The sequence below is a fragment of the Tamandua tetradactyla genome, chromosome 5, assembly GCF_023851605.1.
Source record: "Tamandua tetradactyla isolate mTamTet1 chromosome 5, mTamTet1.pri, whole genome shotgun sequence".
Classification (NCBI taxonomy): domain Eukaryota; kingdom Metazoa; phylum Chordata; class Mammalia; order Pilosa; family Myrmecophagidae; genus Tamandua; species Tamandua tetradactyla.
In genome coordinates, this window is record NC_135331.1 from 14,499,323 (window position 1) to 14,526,712 (window position 27,390).

At 48.8% G+C, this 27,390-nt stretch overlaps 1 protein-coding gene across 3 annotated transcripts in view; it reads right to left on the bottom strand.

The window, feature by feature from the left end:
• Positions 1 to 27,390, bottom strand: part of RBM19 (RNA binding motif protein 19) — a 169,790-nt gene that overhangs the window by 106,782 nt on the left and 35,618 nt on the right. For all 3 annotated transcript variants that reach the window (XR_013175572.1, XM_077159922.1, XM_077159921.1), the window contains exons 18-21: positions 25,235 to 25,295; positions 21,596 to 21,675; positions 18,908 to 18,963; positions 15,891 to 16,007 (exon numbers count right to left, since the gene is read on the bottom strand). Coding sequence is in view for 2 of the 3 variants with exons in the window: in XM_077159922.1 (XP_077016037.1) it covers positions 15,891 to 16,007; positions 18,908 to 18,963; positions 21,596 to 21,675; positions 25,235 to 25,295 (314 nt within the window). In the remaining variant the exon portion in view is untranslated. The remainder of the gene's footprint in view (positions 1 to 15,890; positions 16,008 to 18,907; positions 18,964 to 21,595; positions 21,676 to 25,234; positions 25,296 to 27,390) is intronic.

The following is a 27,390-nucleotide window of genomic DNA, read 5'->3' on the forward strand; positions in this document are numbered from 1 at the left end:
GGCAGTTCCCTCCAGCCTCTCCACTACATCTTGAACAACAAGGTGATATCTACTTAATGCATAAGAATAACCTCCAGGATAACCTTTCAACTCTGTTTGGAATCTCTCAGCCATTGACAATTAGTCTCATTTCACTCTTCCCCCTTTGGTCGAGAAGGTTCTCTCAATCCCCTGATGTTAATTCTCAGCTCATTCTAGGGTTTTTCTCAGTCTCTTGACGCTGAGTCTCAGCTCATTCCAGGATCCCCGTCCCATGTTGCCAGGAAGGTCCACACCCCTGGGAGTCATGTCCCACGCAGAGAGGGGGAGGGTGGTGAGACTGCTCGTTGTGTTGGCTGGAGAGAGAGGCCACATCTGAGCAACAAAAGAGGCTCTCTTGGGGGTGACTCTTAGGCCTAAATTTTAAGTAGACTTGACCTATCTTTTGTGGGGTTAAGTTTCATGTGAACAAACTCCAAGCCTGGGGGCTCAGCCTATAGCTTTGGTTGTCCACACTGCTTGTGAGAATATCAAGAATTCAACTTGGGGAAGTTGAATTTCTCCCCACTCTCACCATTCCCCGAAGGGGGCTTGCAAATACTTTTCCTGTCACTGATCAAATCACTCTGGGATTCATCGGGGCATCACTCTGGACAAACCAACAAAATCTCATGTGCTACCTGAGATTCCAAGTACTTATGACATTCAATCAAACTATCTACATGAGTTATATTAGGAAATGCTCTAGTCAAAATATAAATTTTGTAACAAATAAACATTTTTTGCTTTAGTCTCACACATAAGGTGACATTTTAAAGTATTAATTATCATCTATTTTCAACACCCTGCAATAATGACATTCCTTTGTTCTCCCTCAGGCAAAAACATTTCTTAAATTTGTACATTGTACATTTCACTATTATTATACACTCTAGGCATTCCTAGATTATACCATCTCAATCTTTACCATCTATTTTTCTTTCTGATTTCATTTATGTCCCCAGTCCTCCTCCATCATTCTCACATGCAGGTTCATTCAGTGTTTTAACATAATTACATTACTGTTAGGTAGTATTGTGCTGTCCATATCTGAGATTTTATATTCAGTCCTGTTGCACAATCTGTATCCCTTCAGCTCCAATCACCCAATATCTCACCCTATTTCTATCTCCTGATGGTCTCTGTTACCAAGGAAATATTCTAAGTTTATTCACTAACGTCAGTTCATGTCAGTGAGACCATACAGTATTTGTCCTTTTGTTTCTGGCTAATCACACTCAGCATAATGTCCTTAAGGTCCATTCATGTTGTTACATACTTCATAACTTTATTCTGCCTTACAGCTGCATAATATTCCATCTCATGTAAATGTCACAGTTTGTTTAGTCAACTGTCTGTTGATGGACATTTTGGCTGTTTCCATCACTTGGTTATTGTTAATAATGCTGCTATAAACATGTAAATGTCCATTTGTGTCCTTGGCCTCGTGACCTTTGAGTAGAGACAGCATATACATGGGTCCTGTTTTTTAAACCATTCTGCCAGATTATGTCTTTTGATTGGAGAGTTTAATCCATTAACATTCAGTGTTATTACTGTATGGGTAGTACTTTCTTCTACTATTTTGCCTTATGGATTTTATATGTCATATCTAATTTTCCTTCCTTTTACCTTTACTCATAGTCTTCCTTGCTACACTCTTCTCCACACCTCTCTCTTCTGTCTTCGTATCTGTCTCTAGTGTTCCCTTTAGTATTTCTTGCAGAGCTGGTCTCTTGGTCACAAATTCTCTCAGTGATTTTTTGTCTGAAAATGTTTTCATTTCTCCCTCATTTTTGAAGGACAATTTTGCTGGATATAGAATTCTTGGTTGGCAGTTTTTCTCTTTTAATAATTTAAATATATTATCCCACTGTCTTCTTGCCTCCATGGTTTCTGCTGAGAGATCTGCGCATAGTCTTATTGGGCTTCCCTTGTATGTGGTGGATTGCTTTTCTCTTGCTGCTTTCAAGATCCTCTCTTTCTCTTTGACCTCTGACATTCTGATTATTAAATGTCTTGGAGTATGTCTATTTGGATCTGTTCTCTTTGGGGTTAGCTGCACTTCTTGGATCTGTAATTTTAAGTCTTTCATAAGAGTTGGGAAATTTTCAGTGATAATTTCCTCCATTAGTTTTTCTCCTCCTTTTCCCTTCTCTTCTCCTTCTGGGACACCCACAACACGTATATTCATGCGCTTCACATTGTCTTTCAATTCCCTGAGTCCCTGCTCATATTTTTCCATTTTTTTCCCTATAGTTTCTGTTTCTTGTTGGATTTCAGATGTTCTGTCCTCCGGTTCATTAATCCTATGTTCTGCCTCTCGAAATCTACCATTGTAGGTTTCCATTGTTTTTTTCATCTCTTCTACTGTGTCTTTCATTCCCATAAGTTCTGTGATTTGTTTTTTCGGACTTTCAGTTTCTTCTTTTTGTTCCTTCCTTGCCTTTTTTATATCCTCCCTCAATTCATTGATTTGGTTTTTGATGAGGTTTTCCATGTCTGTTCGTATATTCTGAATTAGTTGTTTCAGCTCCTGTATGTCATTTGAATTGTTGGTTTGTTCCTTTGACTGGGTCACATTGTCAATTTTCCTAGTGTGATTTGTTATTTTTTGCTGGTGTCTAGGCATTTAATTACCTTAATTAGTTTATTCTGGAGATTGCTTTCACTTCTTTTATCTAGGGTTTTCTTGCTGGATGAATTTGTTGTCTATCTGTTCTTTGACATTCCGTTCAACTTTATCTGAACCTTTAGCTTAAGTTTTGTTTAACAGAGGAGAATTTTTCAGTTCTTGTTTTCTTGTTTCTTGCCCTGCTTGTGTGGTACCTTTCCCCCCCACACACTTAGGAGGGTCTGCTTAGATATTATAGACCCCAGCCAGATTTTCCCAGACCAAACTGGCCTCCTATCAGGAGGAAAGAGTCACCTGCATCAGTTTTCCCTGAGCATGAGACCCAGCAGGTTGAAAGACTTTCCTGTGAAGTCTCTGGACTCTGTTTTTCTTATCCTGCCCAGTATGTGGCGCTTGTCTGACTGCAGGTCCCACCAGCATAAGATGATGCGGTACCTTTAACTTTGGCTGGGGGTTTGTTGGAGACAGAGGAGAGGTTGTAGGCTGGTTTTAATGGCTTCAAATTACCAAGCCCTGGTGTCTGAATTCCTTGATGGAGGGATTCCACCTGGGTGGGCCTTCACCCCTCCCCTGGGGAAGGCACAGGCTCCAGATAAGCCCCCAAAAGAGCTCACTTCTGCCTATGCCTGGGGCAGTTGTAGCCTGAAAAGTCCTGCCGCTGTATCCAGAGGCAGTCAAGCCTTTGTAGATACACAGCCACAAAAATCTGTTTCCTTCTTTTTTTTCCCCCTTTTTCTGTCAGTCCTGCCCCCTTGGTGCTGGGGCAAAAATGAGCAACCTCCGCTTTGATCAGGTTCACCTAAGCTGGGGGCTTATTTTTAGTAGTCAGAATTTGTTAATTAGTTCCACAATTGGCGTTTGATTGTGCCCAGTCACTGCTGCTGGTAAAGTCCTTTCCTTTCCCCTCTGGGAAGTGGCCTGTGGGGGAGGGGCACTGGCCACCGCAGCTTTGGGAACTCACGGTTTTGGGGGGTGCTCGCAGCCGGTCCAGCTGGTCCAGACTGGGGTACGCTGTGTGTCTGGTCACTGACATGGCCCCATGAGCTGTTCTGTACTGTTTCTGGTTATTTAGCAGTTGTTCTGGAGGACGAACTAAAACGCGCACGTTGTTAAGCCGCCATCTTGACCTGGGGTAATATCCCCCTCTATAGCATTCTTAACAGTCACCCTAGCATTCACTTACTTACCTCTGGGAGATGGAACTAGCTGATGTTCTGGAAAGGATGGGCTAGGTTTCAGGACTCATCTGGACCAGGGACCCATCTGGAGGTTGTAGGCTTCTGGAAAGTTAATTCTAGTGCCTGGAACCCTTGTGGAATCTTATATATTGCCCTAGGTGTTCTTTAGGATTGGCTGGAATGGTCCTGCTTGGGGGTTGGCAGGTGATGTTAGGTAGCAAGGTCTAACTGAAGCTTGCGTAAGAGCAACCTACAAAGTAGCCTCTCGACTCTATTTGAACTTTGTTATTCTTCCCTTTCCCCTTTTGGTAAGGATGGAATTGCTGATCCCACTGTGCCAGGTCTGGATTCATCCTTGGGAGTTATTTCCAATGTCACCCTGGATGTCATGTCCCACGTTAGAGGGGAGTATAACGATTTCATTAGCATAGTTGAGTTTAGGGAGACTGAGGCCACATCTGAGTAACAAAAGAGGTCCTCCAGAAGTAACTCTTCAGCATGCCTATAGGTAGTCTAACCTTCTCTGCTACCTACATAAGCTTCACAAGAGTAAGCCTCATGATCGAGGGCATGGCCTATTGATTTGGGTGTCCCTAAAGTTTGACACAGTATCAGTGGATTCCTTGATGGTAAAGTTTAATAGTTCCATATTCTTTCTCCCATCCCTCTGAGGATTTGGTCAATACTTTTTGATTATTTTCTTAACATACTCTAGGATGTATCCAGGCATTACAATAATCTATACAGGATTAAAGGACTTCTTTCTTATTCTGTGCTCCCTGTGTTTCAACTGTTCAAATGAGCTATGTCGATAGGTTGAATTAGATTATGCACTACAGAAAATTTCAGTTCTAGACCAAATAAACCTTTCTTCCACTGGTCTCAAAGAGTATGTGTGGTTCTAAAATATGGACACTATCTTCCTTACCCCTATGTTCTGAATTACTTTAACCCCAACCTGTTCGGCTTCATTCTTATCTCTAAATATCAGGCTATACATATAAAACAGCCTCTCAAAGTCCAGAAATAATAATCACCACTCCGGACTTAATATGTCTGTTCCAAAAGCTTACAATCTAGGCCCCTGTTTTCTTATAAGCATTTTCTAAAGTGACCATACCATTGTTGTTTTTTTGTTTCTGGCTTATCCTGTCTCACCAAATGTCCCACATGTTCATTCAGGTCTTTGCGTACCTCACGGCTTTGTTCCTTCTTGAAGTAGTACAACCTTCATTCATAAGCATACACGATTGCTTGCCAATCTACTTCTCCATCAGTGCATCCTTTGGCCACCTGCCTTCATCGGGCATCCTGTAGAAGGCCTAAAGTCCACAGTCCATCACCATTCTCAGTTTTAGATAATTTCATTGTTTCCAAGAGGCAGAAAACCAATAAGCACACCCTCACCAGACAGGAAATCTCAACCTCCTCTTAACTCTTGTCCCTCCGCCCATTATTTTCGTCCGCTGTTCTGTATAGTTGTATGCAGTCGCAGCATGCAGAGGTTCGTGTATTCACCACCACAGTCAAGACACAGAACATTCTACTCCAGGGATCCTCATGCTACCCTTTAGGGACTCGGCCACCTCCCTCCGTCATCCCCAACCTCGGCAACCACCAACTTGTTCTCCCACTCTATGTTTGTGGCGTTTCCAGAATGTTATATAAATGGGCTCATACAATATGTGAACCTTCTGGGATTAGCTTTCTTCATCTGTTGTTGCTGGAATTAACAGTTCCTTCCTCTTTATTGCTGAGTAGTTTTCCACGGTATGGATACCCCCAGTTAGTCTAACCACTCACCCACTGGAGGATGATGGGGTTGTTAATAGTCTTTGACCACTATGAATAAAGCTGCTAGGGATATTTGTGTACAGGTTTGCCTGTCTTTTTTTGGTCACTGCTTTACTGAGACATAATTCACATAACATGTAATTCATCATTCAAATGAACGATTCTGTGGTTTTTAGTATGTTCACAGTTCTATAACCAACACCACAATCAATGTTAAGGACATTTTCATCACCTCAAAAAGAAACCCTGAACCCTTTAGCCAGCACCTCCCAACTACCCCAGGCCTAAACACCCACTCATCAACTTTCAGCCTCTATTGATCTGCCTATTCTGGACATTTCATATAAATGGAATCATATAACATGTGGTCTTTGGAGTCTGGTTTGGTTCACTGGGCATAATGTTTTCAGGGTTCATCCATGTTGTAGCAGCTGTCAGACTTTCATTCCTGTTTTTAGCTGAACAATATTCCATGGTATAGATACACACATTTTGTATATCCATTCATCAGCTGATGGACGCGTGCACAGGTTTGGTGTGAACACCAGTTCTCATTTCTCTGGGATAAATGCACAGGAGGACAGCTGCCGGGTCGCAGGGGAAGAAATGAAAATACTCTTTCCCAGAGCGGCTGCACCATTTGGCATTCTCACCAGCAACACAGGAGTGAGCACGCTTCTCTATGTCCTTGTCAGCACCGTGTTACCGCTATTCTTTATCTTCGCCATTCTGATAGGTGTGTATCCTCACTCTCAGCAGCACCTGCTGTGCCTTGGCCCTCCAGGCTCCTCTCGGGCATGCCTTCGGTAGGCTGACCGGCCCTACTTCCTTCAACCTGATAGTCTAGTCAGCTCAGGGTCCCTCTCCTAAAGCAAGGGGCCCTAAACTAGAACCTGGACTCAAGATGCAATCCCAGTGTAGAGGGGGTAATGGAATATCTGGGATTTAGAGCTTATCAATCTGTGGAGCTGTATTCCAGAGCTGGCTGTGATCTCTGGAGTCCATTCAGAACCTCAGATCTTTTTCCCAAATAAGAGATGTTCGGCAAAGACTTCTATTTCTGTCTCCAGGCCACCAATTTATTGGAAGTAATTCCGTGGCTTTTTTTAGTTACCGCTTTGTAACTGCAATTATCTTCCTTGGTGGGCCCCTCATCTCCTTAGACTGTAGCTATCCTGTGGGCAGAAATGGGTGTTCTGAAATTGGCACAGGGCTCAGCTTACAAGAAGCACAAGGTAAATATTAGGAGACTGGCCTTATCAGCATCACAGAGGTTTAACATCCTAGCAAGGGTGGAGGGGATAAGGGTCGGAAGGGTTCAGTAACAAGGCACAACTCTAGCTCTTGAATTCATAAAGGAAAAGCAGCACAGAAAGAGCATGACTGGGAGAGCAAATCTGGCTCTGCAACGAGCTCAGGGTTATGTAGCTGGGAAGCTATCTGACCCACGAGCTTCATTCCCCAGGACTGTGGGAGGAGGAACAAACTGTGAACAAGAAAACACTCCTGGCTCTGGCAGGGCCCTCTGGTAAGATGCTGGGCAAATGATGGGGCATCTTGACAAGGATGTCAAGCTCACACCAGCAGGGAATACACCAACGAGGAATAACGATAACGATAGAGTAAACATTTGCATTATGGCTGACATCTGTGGCAATGGGAGGCAGCCCCCAACCAGACAGGTCCCCAACAGAAATGTTTACGATTACCCTCAAAGTTGGTGGTGCAAATGTGGCAGGCGGTTACGTACGGGAAGGAGCAGAACGATGGTGACTCACAGTCTAAGGCTCTGATGTCAGACAGACTGGGGGGTGGTTTCTGGCTGGTCACTATGTGACCTCTGGCAGATGCCTGACCTCTCCGAGTCACAGGAGCCCTCACCTTGAAAGGGCAGCAAGGAGTAGTGCAAAGTGCTCAGCATCCCACCCAGCAGCGGGGGACACTCTTCAGTGTTAGCTACCATCAGCAGCACCACTGTCAACATCTGTATGATTCGGGGCAGGCAGCCCCCTTTCTCTGATCAGTCTCCAGAAAGAGCTGCTGGAGGATAAGGCTCCTAGGACCTCGGGGGACCATCCCCGCCCTTGCTGACCAACCACAGTCTTCCGGCTGACCTGTGTGGGTCACTGTGAGCCTGGGGCTGCCTCCTTCATGGGGTCTCAAGGGATAAGCAACCATTTGCATTTAACCAAAGTCACTGCTTCATAATGACCCTATTTCTGGTTGTGCAGAGAGCCCATTCCTGGGGATAAACATCTGGACAGAGGGTCTGGAGAGGAAGGAGAGCCCCTGGTAGAGTGTGCCTCTGGAAGTTAGGTGGGCATACCCCAGCCAGTAACAGGACCACCAGCTGCAGCACTGATTCATGATGTGCCCAAGAGGTGGGGGCGTCTCCTTCATTTTGATGCCTCCTATCCTCCCAAGCTGGCACCTCCCTCAGACTGTCCCAGCTGAGGCATTCATGCAACTGGTTACTTCTGTCCTGGTTTGAAAACTGTTATGTACCCCAGAAAAGCCATGTTTTTTTTTTCCTAATCCAATTTTGTGGGGGCAGACCTACTGTTTAGGGTGGCATCTTTGATTAGGCTGTTTCCATGGAGATATGACACATCCAATTGTGGGTGTGACCTTTTGATTAGATGGAGTTGTGACTCTGGGTCTTAATTAGTTTACTGGAGTCCCTAAAATTGTACACAGAAAGGGAGACAGCTCAGAGCTGACAGAGATACAGACATTTGGAGTCGCTCAGAATGCTGACAGAGATACCCAATAGAAAGAAAGCTGAGATACAACTTTGGAAATGTAGAAGCCCCAGGAGGTGCCAGGAGCTGGGAGAGCAGACAGAAGCCAGACAGGAACTAGAGCCCAGCAGATATTGCCGTGCGCCCATCCATGTGACAGTGGAAACATGGATGCCATTTGGCGTTTCTTTGGAGTCAAGGTATCTTTCTCTGGATGCCTTAGTTTGAACATTTTTATGGCCTTAGAATTGTAAACCTACAACTTGATAAATCCCTTTTATAAAAGCCGATCCATTCTGTATAGTCCATTGTGGCAACTTAAGCAAACCAAAACACCAGGGATTCCATCCCTTCTCACCCATCTCCCCACATCAACTCTTACCTCTTACAGACTATCCTGCTCTCCGAGAGCTCTTACTATCACTTTCTCACTCTGCTCAAAACCTCCAGTGGCTACAGAATAAAATTCAAAGACCTGAAATGCGAAGGTCCAAGACTGCCCAGGTGACTGGAGGAAGGCCAAAGATGCCAGATATCAAGATCTAATATAGGTCTTGTACTTAAGCAATTACGGCAGTGTGGTATTAGCATGGGACAGACAAACAGACCAAGGGGACAGATTAGCATCCAGAAGCTGTCCCCTGATTTATGGTCCAGTCAATACTGCAGAGCAGGGGGAAGAGATGGCTTTGGCAACACAGATGCTGGGTTGACTTAATAGCCACGTGGAAAAAAATGTGCCCTGATCTCTATCTCATGTCAGACTCAAAATCAATGCCAGATGGATCACAAGCTTAAATGTGAAAGGTTCAAGCTTGTGGAGGAAAATACAGGACTTTGGAATAGGTGAAGATTTTTTTAAGCAGGACTGAGGAAATCTGAATCATAAGGCAAAAAAAAAAGAAAGATAAACTGGCAATATTAAAATTAAGTGCCTCTGTTCCTTCAAAGGACACCATTAAGTGAGTGATTGGGAGATTGCAACACAAATATCCATCAAAGGACCTATAACCCAGAATATACAAAAATCTATAAAAATGAACTACACTTGGGATGGATCATATGGTGTGTTAATATATTTAAAAAAAATTGCATTAGAAGGAAAAAAACACTACATTATATCAATGCAAAAAGAAGCGATCTAGACAATAAAAATTAATAAGAAAAAAATCAGAATCCAGTATTTTTTTAAATGGGCAAATATTTTGAACAGGAATTTCACAAAAGAGGCTATCCAGACAGGCCATGAACATATGAAAACACATTGGTATTCTCAGTCTTCAGGGAAGCACTAATTAAAAGCATGATGCAATGCCGCTATGTACCCACCAAGATGGCTAGAAAGAGAAGGCCAGACAATACCAAGTGTTGCCGAGGATGCGGGGCAACCAGACTCTCGTAAGCTGCTGGTGGAAACGTCAGGTGGTACTACTTTGGAAACCTGTCTGACAATTTACCAGAGCTGAGCACATGCAGACTTTACAGCCCAGCCATCTGCCTCTGCCATGCACCCTGCCCCCCTCGGAAACTAATGCATGTGACTACAAAAGGCATATACAAGAATGTTCACAGCAGCATTCTTCGAAATGGCCCCAAAAATGCAACCGTCCAAGTGCTCATCAGTAAAATGGATAAATAAATTGTGGCAATGAGAATGAACAAACTATGACAGAGTCATAATATTGACCAAAGAAGCCAGGCACAAGAGGATGCATCTGGTCTGATTCTATTGACATATGGTACAAACAGGAAACTAACTCAGGATTTAGGACAGCGCCTGTCCATGTGTGGGGAGGGTAACTACTAGAAGCGGGCACCAGGCGGAGGGCAGGCTAGGCATGTTTGGTGTGCTGGTTACACAGGTATGCCAAACTTGTGTCCACTCGCCGTGCTGTATCCTTGTGGCCTACACATTTTTCTACATGACAGCACATCTGTGTGGTGCCAAGCACATGTGATACGTGTGACGTATGCATATTATACATGTGTGCATGTTATGTGTCGATACAAAGTTTTTAAAACCCCCCATGTCCCCATCTTTGTCCAGTCACCTGCCAGCCCCGCCCCACAGCCAAGCTCATTCACACCATGGGGCTTGGCACTCACCATCCCCGGATCTCCCATGGCTCCCTCTTTCCCACCTTCAGCTCTCCACTCAAAGGACCCTTCCTCCAAGAAGACCTCCCTGGCTACCCCTAAGGCACCCTGTACTGGGTTCAACAGTGTCATTTATGTCCACTCAGAATCTGGGCACATGAACTTATAAAGAACGAGCATCATTGCAGATGTAATTAGTTAAGCTAAGACGAGGTCACACTGCAGAAGAGAAGAGTGGGCCCTAAGTTCAAAGACTGTGTCCTCAGAAGAAGAGGCAGAGAGAGACCCCTGGGAAGGAGGGCTGGCTTACCTCGCTCCCTGCCGTGGGCCTAGTGTCCGGCAATGAGCCTGGCCCAGGCCAGGTGCTCACGCAGGCTTGAGGGGTGAATGAAGAGGAGACCTGTTTCCCTCCGTGCTCGGAGCTCAGTCTCTACTGAATGAATGACTGTGTTCTTTTCCATCCTTTAAGGCCTCTCGGTAAAGGAGGAAGAGCAGGAGATTCAAGATGGGGGGGTGGACCTGCCGATGTCAGTACAGCAACTCCCTGAGCTGGACCCCCCTAGCCATTCCCCAGTGGGCATCAAAGAGGCTACAGCTTTACCTGTAAGGTTTATATTTTTCATGAGGGGAAAGAAAAACTACTCAAGTCGTTTAATTAAAACAAAGACAAAAACACAAACCCAGTTCTCCGACTCCAGGTCCTGAGTGCGCTCCCACAGGGCCACCTGGTCAGCTCGGAGGCTGAGTTTAATCTGGGGCAGGCTCAGCAAACCCATCCCAGAAGGACGGGAGAGGAGTCTCCAGGCTGCGGGCCACTCGGTCTCTGCGGCAAGCACTGAACTCTGCCGTGAGCGGGAAGGCAGCTGGAGGCAGCACAGGCACAAAAATGAAGGTGCAGCTGCTGGGTCTGCTGCTGGCTGGACTGTGACCTGGAGAGGGGGGTGCCCGGTGCAGGGATGGGCCCTTTTCCTTCTCTCCCTAATCCCATTCACAACTTGGCTGAGTGTGGCCCCCCTCTTTGCTCCAAATCCCCCTGGCTGGCTCTCGGGAGCTGCTTTTTGGCAGCTTCTTCCCTAAGAGCCTGGTAAAGAGGAAGGCTGCCCCACTGACCGGCCCGAGTTTCTGCAGAGAGCAGAGTGGGGAACTCGAGCTCTCGGAAAAGTCCTGCTGACAACCAGGGGCAATGACCCTGTGCCTGGAGAGGAGCGGCAGGAGCAAGCTGTCCTCAGCCACCGGTCATGGTCACTGTGAGAGGAAATGAGGAGAGGAGGTGAGCGAAGGACAGACGCTGTCCACACAGCCAGGCACAACAGGTGCACCGGGGCCAGGAGATGCAAACTGCATAATTAAACCTCCAGCCACCTGTGCGGAGCTCACCCATTCACACCCCTAGCAGGTGGCTCACGCCTCTTAGGAAGGAAACCGCAAAAGAAAAAGAAGATAAGAAAGAAAAGCTGCTTGATGGGAAGAGAAAGTGCTCCACCTGCAGGCGCTGGCCTGGCTGGTCTGAGGCCTTTCTGCTGGTGCCCTCGAATCACATCCCTGACCCTCAGGGGCGATTCTGGGGATGGGAGGGTTCTAGAAGGAGAGAAACCTGGGAGTGCCAGTCCAGGGCTATGTGACAATGGACACACTCCTGCACCTCACAGAGTCTCTCCTGCCTCCTCTTCATCAGGATTCCATAAAGTACGGCATGGCTCAGTGCTGTGTGAGTTACTCTGACGGGGGACCAGGGAAGGCCAGCAGAGGGTGAGTGCGGACCTCCTTTTAAATAGCAGTGACTGCAGAGAGCACTGACAGGGCTTACTCTGGGCCAGGCACTCTTCCCTCAGCGTAGCTCTTAACCACTACCCTCTGAGGCTAAGCAACGGGCCCAAGGCCACACAGCTCAGGAGTCTGGCATATGAACCCAGGTGTGCTGGCTCCAGCTCAGGTGTTCTTAATCTGACTGCCCTGTCAATGTGATCGCCACTAGCATCAGCACCTCAAAATGATGCCTCTAAGTCTGTGGACATTTGACAGTATGGGAGCTCGTGAACGCTGTTACACCCTACAGGGGCACTCCTTAGCGGAGTTCTGAGGAGGGGAGGGAGGGCCAGGGAGTGGCTTTCTAGGCAAGGGCCAGCAGGCAGGCTGAGAGAGCAAAGGGGCCAACGTAGGAGCTGGGGGACTGCACGCATGTGCCCTATCTAAAGGGGGCAGCTGCCTCAAGGAGAAAGCACCATGGTGCCTGATCTTTTGTTTTTGAAAGAGATCTGAGAATCTGGCTCATATGTGAAATCTCATGCTTGGCAAGTATGGGGCACTTCCCCCTGCCCACCCCACCCCCAATGCTGCACTGGCCCAAATAAATCCTTTCTAGAGGCTGAACCAGGCTGCTGATCTGCAGAACCCGGTTCTGGAGCTGTGTTCCTCACTGGGGAGTGGAGACGACGATGGCTACCCCGCAGGGCTGCTGTAGCAAATGGGCTTCTGCTAATGCAGCACCTCACACAGTGCCCGGCACAGAGGTAGGTCTTGAAGAGCAGACATACAACAAGGAGCAGGCTGAGTGTGCAGGTGGGTGAGGCGCGGCAAGGCCTGGGCGGGAGGCTGGTGGCCAGCAGCAGACGCTCTGTGTAAACTTCGGCGTGGGCTGGGAAGCCACTGGCCCTGGCTCCGATCAGGGCTCGAGGTAGCTGGAGAAGGTAGGTAAGCGGCACCCCCCTGGCAAGAGGCCTTGGCACCCTGACCACACTGTCCCCGGGCATGCGCTCACACCTACATGCCCCATGGCCACAGACTGGTCACTGCCTCTCCCGGCCCTGGTCCCCCACCACACCCGGCGGACGCAAGAGGAGACTGATCACATCTGGGACAAGCAGTGTGCCAGCATGCACTTTACAAACGTCCTCTAAAACGGTGAGACTGCACAGTGCCTGGGCCGGACAAGTCCCTTCGGAGGGCGGCTCGGCTGGAAGGAGCTGGGGGACAAAGTCTCCTTCTAGGCATGTGAGCAACACATGACTGACCAGACCAGGGCTTGGGGTCAGGCAAATGGGAACTCAGATGCCAGCTCGGCTATGTGGCCCTGGCAAGAGCCTTCATCCCCCTGAGTCTCAGTTTCCTTGTAGGTGCAAAAGGGGAAATGGCACCCCACCCTCACAGGCTGCTGTGAGGCTGAAAGGGGGGTGAATAAAAGGACGCCTGGATCTGTATTACACCTGGCAGGACAAGCCCTCGGAACCTGTCCAGCAAAGTGGGCCATATGAGCTCCCCCAAACCCTGCCATCGTCCCCTGGCGAATGACCTTTGCCAGCCAGTGGCTTTGTCTGAAATCCTGTCGGTGCTTTTCTCCGGACAAGCACCGTCTTCCTGAGAAGGCTCACAGTGACCCCTGCTGGCTGCCACTTGGAACTGCCTCACCCCAGCCGGTGCGAACAACAAAAGCAGGAAAGGGGCCCAGGAGAAAGGGATTCTGTTTCTAGGGGTTTATGAAAACGACCGCCAGAACAATGGTGGAGACAAGAGACACCGCATGCAATTAGGTTCAGCAGAGGCTAATTCCCTGTCTTCTAGATATAAATAAATTACGTGAGATCAAACCAAGTGTTTTTCCCTTTCTGTCGCCATCTTTTGTTTCCTCGGGAAAGTGTCATCCTAGACCTGCTGCGGAACCAAGTGAAACTGTCATTTCGGCAGGATATTACTTTCTGACCAACACGTGTTGTTCTTAGCAAGCCCAGTCAGATCTGGCAGTTCTTAAATTGGATACTTTTTAAAAAGGAGAAGCATGTTAAAACCAGCAGAAGCGTGCAAGGGCAGATATGGACCTCTATAACAACCTTAGGCATCTTTCTTGACGCCTGTACCCAGGCAGGGGGAAGTAGGGAGCATCCTTAGCTGTGACCCCATCTCACCAAGCTGTTCGTGTCACCCAGGATGCCGACCTGGGGATGACATCTAAGGCTCCCTGCTACTCAGACACCAGCAGGGAATGCCTCTTTGCATCGACACCAGGCTAACCACATTTGTTAATGAACGATACACCAGCATATGATTTAGAAGAATCCGAGGAGAGGAGGAGGACAAGAACTTTTGAAGTGAATTCCTCAAACAGGTTTCCATTCTTTAAACCATGGAGTGAGAGCATACTGGGTAGATTTCATACAAGGATAATTCTTTCTGGTCTCTGACATACAGGCCTCATTTTGCACCCACAGTTGACTGTGCAGAGATGAACAGTGATTCTAAAACGGCCTTACCTCTCCTGATCTTCATGCTGGAACTCGGCAAACACAGGTCGAAATGCAGGATCCTAAACGGACACCCATGCTGCAGGCCAAGACGCTGTCGGCCGCAGGGCACTCAGACTCCAGCCCGGCCACAGTGATGTGCCTGACCGGGGCTAATGTGGTCAGCTGTACAGCTGAGGTCAGACGGTCTTTCTCTGCACCACCAGCCGTCCGGGGAGTGCACCCTGGCCCTAAACACCGTCCTCAAGTGCCCTTTCATAAAGACGTCTCTTTCATTCAGGGCTCGATGCTTTGCAACACCTAACTAATCTCAAAAGCCAACAGCTTTGTCATGTGCCAGGAGAGGAGTTACAAACTGGAGGCCCTCAGGCTGTAGCCGCCCCACGCACAAGCTGTCCTACACAGTGTTGGTTTTAAAAAGTAGGTTAATTGCCAACTAATTCTTTTCAAAACATATGAAATCCTCATTCGTGTGTGGACCTTACTGGTCCTTATCCAGTCTGCTCTCACCAGTCCCATGACCTACCCGGTCCTTGAGACAGCTGAGTGCTTAGCCCCTATGCAGCGGGGACTGGGGGATGGCACTATTTCTGCAGGTAAATCACCCTCATTTCAAAAGGGGGTTTTCCAGAGTGGGGGGTGGGGGGGGTGTCCCAATCTTAGCTGTACATTAGAATTCCCTGGATGGGGGCTTTTATCAAAATCCCAGCGAATGGGCCTCACCCCTGACCCATGGAATCAAACTCCAGGGATGGAGCCCATGCAAAGGTGGGTTTATACACGTCAGCACATGAGTGGAATGGACAGCTAAGGTGGAGAACCACTGGCTTAACGCCAAGGAGTGACTCTGACAGTGGAAATCTCTGGCAAAGCAGCGAGACTGCTGGTTTCAGCCCCTCCATCTCCTGCCCCTCCATGCGTGGTGGAAACAGGGGGAGAAGACTGACTGCGCCTTCTCGTCCCGCCTCTGAATGGAGGCAGCCTGGAGGTTGGGACTTTTTACTGCACACTGCTCTGGGGAGCAGCATCTGTGCTCAAGCGTGATAAATCAAAGGCAGAAAAAAGATGATCTTTCAAAGCCCACTGCACTGGCCTTCAGCTGAACCACCCAGAGTCCGAAGGCCACCTTCCCCAAGCTCTGGCAGATGCTCCACGTGCCTGCGGAACCCTATGCTGGGCCCACGCCGCTCACCTGAAGAGCTCTCGGATCTCCCGGCTGTTGGCCTGGAAAGGGATGTTCCGTACTAGGATCTTGGAAGTCGTCTGCTTTCGGGGAACTTGCTTCTTACGAGCAGATGTCATGGCTGGTCTGGAGGGTGGAGGGGAAAGGGCTTGGGTTAGCCGGGGCATTAGCTGCTCCTGCCCTACACTGACTCCATTCCTCTCCCACCTAGACGCCATCCGTCTTCTGCCTGGATGACAGAATAGAGGGGTCTGGGCCCGGCAGGGTGGGGAGGAAGGCAGACCCCCCCTGGGTGATGCAGACCATAATTCTCTCTCCCTCTAAAACACGTGTGGATGTCGGTTAACACATCTCATCCTTGCTGTCCTTCATTTGAGACTCAGGAGCTAGCAGGGACTTAAGAAACCCTAATGGAGGTGGGGCTGATTTGCCACCAAACCCAATCTCCTCTCTTCTCTTTCAGAGGCACAGAAAGACCCTGTCTGGCCACTCACCCAAGAAGGGTCATCCAGGCCTGGGAGTTTCTAATCATGGGGACAGGCCAGGTACTTGCCAGGAGTGTAAAGGCTCTACATGGGGTTCCAGGCCATCCCTAAACCAGGTCCCCCCTCACCTGGAAACTGCCCTCCCAGTGAAAGCTTATACTCTCTTAAGGCAGTGGGGTATAGCAAGCAAGGTTTCAAACCTGGGTTTGAAAGCCAGCTCACCCCCTAATACACACATAGCATCTGTATGACACTGGGCAGGTTACCTGGCCTCTCTGAGCCTCAACTTCTCCAGTTATAAAATGGGCAATGCCGACCTCATTGGATTGAAGGCTTAACAGGAAGACATGGCAAGTCTTCAGTGACCAGAAGTCACTCTTACCGGCACTACTGTTATGACTTGCTTCCTCTGGGTGGGCTCCACGTCACCTCCACAGAGGTCCCCCTACTTCCAATGGAAGGGCAGCCATCCCGCCTTATCTGGTCTCTGATTTTCCTATCTGGCTTTATTTTTCTTCCTGGTCCTTCTCACTACCAATATTTTATAATTGCGTTTCTGCTTATCATCCATCTCCTCTCTCTAGAGCTGTGCTGTCCAACCCCGTAGCTGTGAGTCACAGGTGGGTGGTGAAAATTAAAAATGCAGTTCCTCAGTCGTGTGGTAGGCAGCCTCCTGCGGTTCGCAGGCCCTGCAACTCCCACCCATCCCATCGGTCCCGGTGGGTCTGCGTGACCAACACAGTGCAACAGAGGGAAGGTATGTGACTTCTGGGTCTAGGACATAAAAGACATGGCCACTTTCTCTTTGCCCTGCTTGGATCATTTTCTCTGGGGAAAAGCAACTGCCATGCTATGAGGACATTCAGGCAGCCCCATGAGAGGCCCAGCTGGTGAGGCACCAAGGCCCCCTGCCAGCAGCCATGGGCATGTACCATCTTGAAGTGGACCTTCCAGACCCAGCCAAGCTTCAGATGATAGTGGCCCTGGCCGGCACCCCGATGGTGACCTCATTAGAGAGTCCGACCCAGAGCCACCCAGCTAAATGGCTCCCGAATTTCGGACCCACGAAAACCATGACATAATAAGTGTTTGTTGTTTTTAATTGCTATGTTTTGGGGTACTTCACTGCACAGCAATAAATAACACGGTTATATGAGCCACATTTCAAGTGCTCAATAGCCACATGTGACAAGTGGCTCCCAGGTAGGACAGGGAAGACACAGAACACTTCCATCACTGCAGAAAATTCTACCAGATAACAGTGCTCCAGAGTGGAAACACCATAACAAAACTCCAGCCCTAGTACCCAGGAGAGACTGGTGCATAGCATGCTTTCAGCAATTTCTGGTTGAATAAAGGAGAAACTAAATAAACACTGGCTAGAAAGTGAGACCGTGCAAGGCTGCCTGCACAACGGAGAGCTCACATGCCAGACACTGTGCAAGGCACTTTGTGACCTTGAGTCATCAGAACAACCCATGTTTCACTTTACAGGCAAAGCGACTCAGCCAAGGTCTCACAGCTCCAAAGTTTGAACCCGAAGCTGTGGGCTCAAAACCTGTGCTCCCTCTTATATGCCACAATCCAGGAACCCCTGGTAGACTTTGGAGGGCTCCCCACACACAGATTTCTTTTTGCCAAGGATGCCTGGCATAATAGCACAGACTGCGGTGGGTGGAAATCACCACAGAGGGCCCAAGATGGATACGTAAGTAGAATTAAAAACCAGAGAGAAAGAAGGGAAAAAAGCTAGTGGCTCCAGATCAACTCAATGACAGCTAATTTGCAAAATGACCACAAATGACCAACTTGCTGAAAACCATCAAATAAACATCTTAAACCAGCTCTACAACTGGTAAGAGGTGGTCATTTTAGCACCTGCAGCAGGCAGATGATAATAACAACAATGGCTTGCACTGGGCACTTGTTAGGTATCGGGCACTAATCGAAGCACCTCAAGTGTCTTAGTTCATTTTGATGTACAAGCATGGGCCAAACTAAAACTGAAAAAAATCTACCACTTCAAGGAAACTGGTCATTTGGCAAATTGGTTTGCTTCTATCTCTAACACCTACCGAATCTCTTTCAAATTAACTGGGGGCCTTCTCCAGGCACTGTTATCTAGCTCTGAGAAAGAATGTCCCAAAAAGCAAAAAGTCCTATATTTTACAACTTCTCCTGCACCCAAGGCACCAGCCACTTGAAGCTCTTCCTTGGCTTATTTAGACTGTCAAGAGGAGTGTTATTTGTGCCTCTCCTGTGCTCACTCCTTTTATTTACTAAATTTGTGTTATAACATTTACCCAAAGGACTGGATGGCCCCAGTTCATCAGGGAAATGGGTATTGGGCTTGGTGAAAGTGACACCACCTTAATTAGGAAGAGGCCAAAACTGTATGTGTGTGTGTGTGTGTGTGGGGGGGGGGGTGGACTGAGCAGAAGGGACATCAAAGGGCCGTGAGACGCCATTCCAGGGCAGACAGCGCCAAGAGCAACCAAGGCGAGTCACATCCAAGGAAAGGACAGGACACTGATGACTCACCTGATGGCTCTTTCTGAAATCCTCACTTCCAGTTTGTGCCCGTCCACGACATGACCCTGAGAAACAAGACAACACAGCTCATCCCACTGCCCTCCGGGAAACACCCACTGGCCTCCTTGTCCTTTGGAAGGGAAGTGCCTCGGCTGACAGAAAGGTGCTGATGAAGAGGAAGAGCACGAAGGAGGGGTGCGTACTGGTCCCCGGGCAAAGGGCTCACTGGCATCGATATGGAGAGCTGCTTTCCTGGGAGACTGCTCACATCAAGGCCCAGGAGGCAGCTGGCAGGCACGGAGAGCCTGTGCTTGGAACATCTTTCTAACCGTGAGTGGGCCTTGACCTTTAAACCATTCAAGGGGCATGGAATTTTCCCCTTCTTATAAGCATCTCAGACAAAGTGGGCCCCTTAGGTCTGGCTTGCAGTTTGGCTGTCTGTATACTCTTAAAGAAAAGGTTCTGAACCATGGTGCTGCTGCCACTAAAGCCAGGCTCTGACATCAGTGCCTTAGGGCAAAGCTGGCATATTAGCACAACTGTCCTTGAAAATCCCTTACCTCTCATAAAATATGGCACCCATAGCCTTGTAGAAACAATTCTGCATGGCAGTATCACGCATGCATGCATGGCAAGGTAAGAACATACCACTACACATGTGTAAAGTGGGATTTCACAGGGTCTTCCATAGTATGAAAGAGAGACAACTGGATTTCTAGAGGTGAATTCAAGTTCAATGAGTACATGACATCTAATAAAAAAAGAAAAAAAGGTAGTTTTCTTGTCTTTCTTAAAAACAATACCATTAACAAGAAAACCAGAGATCTGGTATCCCACGGGGCAATGACGGGCTGACAGGGCACAGGTGCCACAGGTTTGCTGTTACTACAGGCCTGCCCAATTCACTCATTTACGCTGCTTGCCTGGCCCCCCGGGGGGCATTTGAGTTTGCGACCCCTGGAGCAGAGCTGAGAGCCTTTCCGAGTGAGGGCAGAGGCCCCAGAGACCACTTTCAGCTGACTTGCCCCTCCCCGACCCTCCCACCCAAACCCAACTCAGCACTTCATGGAGAAAGCACTTTAGCTCCATGCCTGGAGCTGAGGCGGTGCTTCAAAATTCTACAAAAAGAATTTATTAGGCATGTGTAACCTAAGTGTAAGAGAAAACCATCCCGATTCTGGCTGGTATTTATAAATTCCCATAAACCACAAAGCCCTTTTTCTTGACCAGGAAGCTCCCCTGAGACAGTTGCCTGGATGGTCCCTGTAAACAGTCCAGGCTTCACAGGGAAATGAGTTCCCTGGAGGGGAGCCCTTCCCACAGGCATCGGCCTGGCCCGGCCTGGCCTAACAATACCTTCAGTGAGATGATGGGAGCCCAGGGTGGGGTGGAGGTGGTGGCATGTGGCCTGCTACTCCTGGCTTGTGAGTTTCCCTCATCAGCGCTATCTTACATTTACACTGCTTGGCCTAGTGCCCCCCTTTCTGCATCATGCAGTTAATGGCATTTTTAATATGGTTTTAAAGAGTTCTGGGAACCCCTGAAACCCTTCCAAGGACTTGGGATTTGGAACCTTGTTGTAAGGCACAACAATTAAAACCCACCCTGTGTGCTATGCAACCTCCTCCAGAGTGAGGGGAGGCACGCGGCTGGGGGAAAAAGGTGGGGATGGTGGGAAGATGGATGCAGGGGATAAGGTACTGCCCCTCATGCTGACATGGAAGGAGGCCCAGGGACATGGGGCATCAGAGTGGCCAGGTCAGCCTGGGGTGGTGCCAATCCCAGACCATTCAGCTTCCTCCCTGATCTGTCCCCAGCTCTTAGGACCCAGCTGGCGGGCCTCTCCTCTTTCTGCCTCCATCCTGGCCCAAGCCTGGACAACATGCGGCTCTCCCACCTGCCCTTCTACAACCTGGTCTTCTCCACCTGGCAGTCCAAGAGTGTTCTGGGACATAAATCAGGCCCTTCCCCGTTGTGCTCAGAGTCCCCTAACAGCATCCCACCGCTAAGCCGTGGGATGGATTCCAGTATGTAAACTGGCCTACAGGATCTTAGGCTCTGCACACTGCTCTCTCACCTTGTACCATGACCCTCCTGCCCTCCCCCACCACACAGGCTCCTTTTTGCTTCTCAAACAGACCAAGCTCTCTCCTGCTTCAGAGTTTCTGCCCTGGAGCCTTTGCATGTGTTGCTCCTGTTCCCTAGATGGGTGTTCCCTAGAGTTTTGCATAGCTGCCACTTCTGGTTAGTCAGGGGTTCGCTAGACTATCCCCTCCTCACACAGGCCTTCCTGACCACCCCGTCTAAGGGAGCTGCCCCCCAGCCCGTCACTGCGCCTGCTCTTGTATTCACTCAGACGTCTGCCGTCTGTCTCCCCCCCAGAATGAGGGTTCCAGGGGAGCAGCGAGTGACTTTGTCTCCGGTTTACCAGTGTCCCCAGCCCCAGCCCCGTATCTGGCACAAATTGGACACTTGATAAGTACTTTTACGTTGAATGAATGAACTACTGCGACTCTGGAGTGGGAAGGGGGTTCTTAATTTTTCTTGGCTCACAGCCCCCATGGAGAAGTGCAGAAAGCGATGGACCCAGGAGAATGTGGGCTTTTACCCATATTCACTCAATTTTAGAGGGCTAAGGGAACTTTCCAACTCCTGCCGAGAGGCCGCCACAGGCCTCAGCCTAGAAGCCCCTTTTACCTGGAGCTGCTTGAGAGCTTTCTGGGCTTGCTCTGGCTTCTTGTACTCCACAAATCCAAACCCCATGGAAAGCAGCGCTCCTGAAAGAGATGGAAACCAGGCTGGCAGGGAGGGAGGGTGGGAGGATGAGCAGGTGTGTGGGTGGGGGGCACTCCAGGGGGCCATGGGACCTCGGGTTATTTTCTCTTTTCTTTCCATACCCCTGTTCATTCCCAAAAAGATTTCGGCTCCAGGCTTGCCTTTTGTTATTAGTCGTCCTGAACACTAAGCCAAGGCCACAGAGGTTATACAGCTGCCACCTGAGGCCCCGCTGACTATTAATTAACAGGTGATTGACATGATAATTAACTTCATACTAGAATCCCGCCTTTGGGAGGGAGTTGGCACTAACAGGGATGACCGCCTGTGACAAGCGGCAGAAGCTCCACCTAGGCAGTCCCCTGTGCCCAAACATAAAAGGAGCATTCGTATCGAAGTCACACACCCAACACCTACTCTCTGCAAGGATCTCTGACCACCCAATTCCATTCGGTTCCTGCGTTTCAAATCTATAGTTCAGATATGGAGAAATACGGCATGGTTCGGTTCTATCTGGTTCCCTGCTTTTAGGTTGTGAGTAGTAGCGAGAGTGAAGATAGAAGGGGTACCTAAAAAATGTTAGCGGAGGCTTCTGGTTCCTGGTTTTAGGGGTATGTGCATGTGTAATTAATGGGGAGAGGTGGGAGCAGTCCTTCCCAGGGAACTAAAAATATAAGGACCCTAATTACATCTTGCCTTTTGTGAAACAAAATTTTATGTCTCCCCTCCCCTCCCCAGCATCTCATGCAAGTTCATTGATTTCATTCTCTTTTTTCACAGTTGAACTCAAAAGGATTGGTTAAATTTGATGGATCCAAACAAGGCTGAAGACCGGCCTCCTCTGGCTTTCCTAGTGGGTCCTGTTCATACTGGGGGGCCCGAGCCTCCCCCCCCACATCTGCCAGCCTCCATTTCCATTCCCAACCCAGCTATCAAACAACACAGGCCAAAGGCCACAGAAAACGTCCTTTAATTGCCCAAACGTGGCTCTGTGGGCAAAAGAGAGGCTGTGCAGAGAGGCGGGCAGCGCCACCCCGTGGGCACATTGAACATTTCTTCTTCAGATATTGGAAAGTTCTAGGTCAGAGGGTCCAAGTTTGTGGGGGTCAGGGAAGGTGGTGTCTGTGGGTGAGATCTGAAAAGGGCATGAAGGCTGTAGGAAAGGCGAAAGTAAGACAGGCAAGTTCAGGTCCCCAGGAAGTGACACTGCAGATGCCCTTCCTGCCTTCTCTGTGCCCGGGAGACCAGGCTCCACAGATGCTTTCCACTGGCCCTTGGAGTTCTCACCGGGTCCAGCCAACGGGAAGCACCCAACTGAGACTCTCGCCTGGAGGAGAGGGAGCTTGGGGTATTTATTCCTTCTACAGATCATCCTCCCCCACCCAGACCTCCCCACTTGGTGGACTTCTGCAGGGACATGTCCAGTCTATACCCCCAGCTCCTGCTGGTGGTCGTTCATCTGCAGCTCCAGGTCTCACTGAGCTGTGGCTGTGCCCGGGAAGAAGTGCAAGGCCTGCTGCCTTGGCACCCTCTCACGGTCCCCCATCTCTTGGCAAGTGCTCCCTTCAATACAGACATCTCTTCAAAAGCCCAAGCAGAGTGTGCTTTCCATTTTCTACTGAGGCTGTGACTAGAGCCCCCCAACTGCGATAGATGAGAACAGGGCTCTCAAACAGAGGCACTTGACAAGCAGAGAGTATATTTTAAGAGCTGCTTACTACCCTGAGAGATCAGGTCTCTCCTGAAAGCTCACTGAAGAGTACTCCTAGGGGTGAGGGGCACAGAGGCCACTGAGGGCAGAGAGGCAAGTGACCCTTTGCCCACATGGTGGCCCGGATGGGGCCGGTGACACCCAGCCCTTGGGGATGACTTCCTTTCCTGCAATTCCCTGAAACTTACCCTTCACATCATTTACTTGGTCCTTAGCTGCCTTACCTTATATCCCAAACTAGGGATTGCCTGCTTAAGACCCTCCACGGCTCCCACTATCCCTGGGAAAAAGCCAGAACTCAGCATGGCAAAAAAGCCACCTAAAGACGTGGAACCTGCCTAGCTCTCCAGGTGCATCTCCTGCCTTCTCCTCAGCCACCACCCTATGCACAGCTGGGCTGGGTCACAGCCGCCCCTCCTGCTTCCTCCTCCTGCGCCTGGTGCCAGCATCTGGACCACCCTGCTTCCCTTTGTCCACCTGAAGGCTCAGGCTGATGTGGAGGTCCCTGTGCTGTGCTCTGGTCCCCCAGGCTTCCCTCCATCACACCCTCGTCTCACTGCACTGCAACTACTTGCTTTTTCACTTGTCCAAAATGACTGAGCATTTTGGGGCAGGGACAGTGTCCCCTTCAGTCTTGTATCCAATGCAGTGCTTATCACCCGGCAGGCCCTGGGGACTATGGGAGGATTAAGGAAAGAGCAGGCATTTGGCCACTCAGCACTCTGAGCACAGCAGGTGCTCAGCCAACACTCGTAGCATTCCTATTAATTTTGCAAAAGGAAGGGACTCAGGATGGGGACTGTCTAGCTGCAAGGAAGCATGGAGTGATCCCTTCCCCATCGTCTGTGGGAATCCAGGGCTACAAAAGAGCCAAAGCAGGGGCTGAGAGACTCGTGACAACCCCCGAGGCCGATAGAGGGATGAGGGCGAACTGGGCACCCCCGGGGCACCCGCTGGCCAGTGAGGTACATGGTTAGGGACTTGGTGGGGTGTTCTGGATGTCTACATCTGGGTTATTTCCCTTGGAAAGGAAGAGGAAAAAACCAGCATCGGTCATTTCCTAGGAAATTTCCAGAGTCTAGAGAGGTGCTGGAAGAGTCAAGTTGACTCCTGAACCCCACCTGCCGACTAAATTGCACTGCTCCGAAATCATCTCAGGGTGGTCTAAGGTGGCGAAGGGTCCAGATTCAGAAAAACTTGACATGTGTGACTGCTTCTACCACAGATCAGCAGTCTCCAGGGACACAGAGGAAGGGACTTTGGCTAAGCTAGACCAGAGAGTTTCAGGGTAACAATGCTTCAACAACAAAAGATGACTTTCAAAATAAACTAGGAGAGCTAACACTCTTGTCGGAGATTGCATTATGTTCCCATAACAGGCATGTTCTGGTCCCAACCTCTGGGACTGTGAAACCTACTTGCAAACAGAACCTCTGGAGATGTTATTAGTTAAGGTGGGCTCAACTGAATAAAGGTGGGCCTCAATCGAATATGGGTGAAGTCCTTCTAAGCAAAGGAAATGGGACATGAAAGGAGAAGCCATGGAGAACAGCCAGAAACTGGAAGCCAATGGAGCCTGGGGAGAAAGAAGATGCTGCCATGTACACTGCCACATGATGGAAAAGCTAAGGAACCCCCAAAACTGCTGGCCAACCAGAAGACACAAACCATGGGTGGGATCAAGCCTTCTAGCCTCTGAAATTGTGAGCCAATAAATTCCTGTTCTTAAGTCATCCCATGGCATGGTATTTGTTTTAGCAGCTAGGAAACAAAAGCATACTCTCTGTGCATATCCAAAGTGACAGTTTCCTTTGGAATTGTTTTGTTGACTCAGATTTCATAAGGAATACCTGCTTTGTTCTTCTTCTTGGAAACAGAGCAGCTCTTCACCATTCCCACTTTGGAAAACACCTGGAAAAGAATGTCAATAGTGACGATCATTTCCAGTTTAATCCAGGAACCCCAGCACACACCTGTCTGGAAAGACAGAGGCCATGCGTTCAACCACAGGCACGAGGAGGGCCAGGCCAGGTCCTAAGCCTTCCATGTGTCAGCTCTGTTGGTGACTCAGAGGCAGGTGTTGCTATCACACCCCTTTTCTGAAGAAACTGAGCCTCAGAGGGGTTAGAGATGGCACCAGGGTCTCAGAGCCAGGATGTGCTGGAGCTCACTCAACAGGCAGGTCCAGGCCCCAGGTGGACACACTGCTCCCCCAACTTGCCATAATAGCCCCTAGGGTTCCCCAAAACATTTCAAGGTGCCAGATGATGGCCTACTTTAAGTAACTTGGACAGTCCCTCAGGGTTCCCCATAATGGCAACTGGGCTGGTTTCTTGCTCCAGTTATAGAGGAAGAAACTGGGACACGGAACAGCCGAGAGAATTGTTGAGGATTACACAATGGAGAGGCTAGGTATAAATTTGGAAACGCAGTATCTTCTACCTCCCCAGTCCTGACCCTTCTCACTGGCCCCTGTACCTAATGTCAAAATAATTTTTTAAAGTCTTTTTTTTAAAATCACATTCTACTCTAATTTTTCCCTTTCCTTTCATTGTTTGCCTTGCTAGAATCTGACCTTCAATACAGGGTCCAGGGAGTGGCAGTGTCTGTAAATGGGCACTGAAAAAGGGGAAGGAGGGGGCGAGGGCGAATCCTGATAGAGATGCTGACACTTATTTTTGGTGGTTCTAAGTGTATTGTTTATTTTCTTAAACAAAAACATTACAAAACCAAACCAAACAAATAAACTAAAAGATGCTGATACTTAAGTGCTACAAGCAGCAAGCATTTCTGAACTCATCTTTTGAGGGTCAAATGCTGTATCTAGGTTTTCTCATTTATCGTAAATTAGTGCCTTCAAATAACCCTAAGAGCAGAGTAGGCTCTATTAACATCTCAAACAGATGGGGAAATTGAGGCATGGAATGGCTAAAGGTCTCACCCAGGGTTGCACCCTTAGTGAACAGTGAAGCCGGGATCTAAGCCCAGGCGGTCTGACTTATAACCACGGCTCTAGACTCATATGGGATGCTGCTCTTTGCAGTGCCTAGAAGAGGCTGTGCAACCTCAGGAAAGTGAAGTGACTCCTCTGTAGCTCATTCTCTACATATGTAAAACGAGGGAACTTGACTAGATAATCTTGGCTTTGCCTTCTAGCTGTAAAATTCTAAAATCTGTGAGGACTCACTTAGGTTGAAGCATGGGTGCATCTCCCAAGAAATGATTCCTGATTATGACATTCCTGTACCTGATCCAGGAGGGCCAGCACACCAGAAAAAAATAAACTATAAGCTGGTTTGACTTATTTGAAGCTATATACTCTTTGCACACTGCTAAAGTGGGCCTCTGTTTAAACATGCAACAAAATATCACTGATCCAGGAAGTAGGCAACGGAAAGCCCAAGGCTGAACTTCCAATTGCTTAGTGGCTCCCTGATAAGTGCTGCTCGTTGGGTCAGGTTTGCGCTGCTGTCACGGGGTCCTCTAACCGGCTCTAACCACGGAGACTTGGCCAGGTGGTCTCCGAGCAAGGCCTGCCTCTCACTCCACCCCATGCCCAGCTGGTCATGCCACACAGTCTGGTCTCCTTTCCATCCATACACTGTGTTCCTGATTCTAGAACCACACATCATGTTCCTGACTCAGTGATACTACCTTCCCTCTGGAACCCTCTAAAATCAATAGAATTTTAGAGCTCAGAAGAATTTCTAGAAACCAGTTAGTTCAATCCATATGGGTCAACTTCCTTTCCAGAATGAACTCAGGGAGTCAGTCTGCTGGCATTCATTGATTTGCTCATGTAAAAAAATATGTTCATTCTGTGCCAGGCTTAGTTTGCAGAAACGATGAGTCTCCCCTGCAGGGAGTTCCCAGGCCACGGCGGGCAGGGGAGGGGGACCTGCAGACCCTAGTCCTCTATGCCATAAAGTATGGTGAGAGAGGGAACTGGAGGCCCAATTTGTTCTAGAAGCCCTGCAGCCACACTCAGTGCAGTGCCCATTTGGCA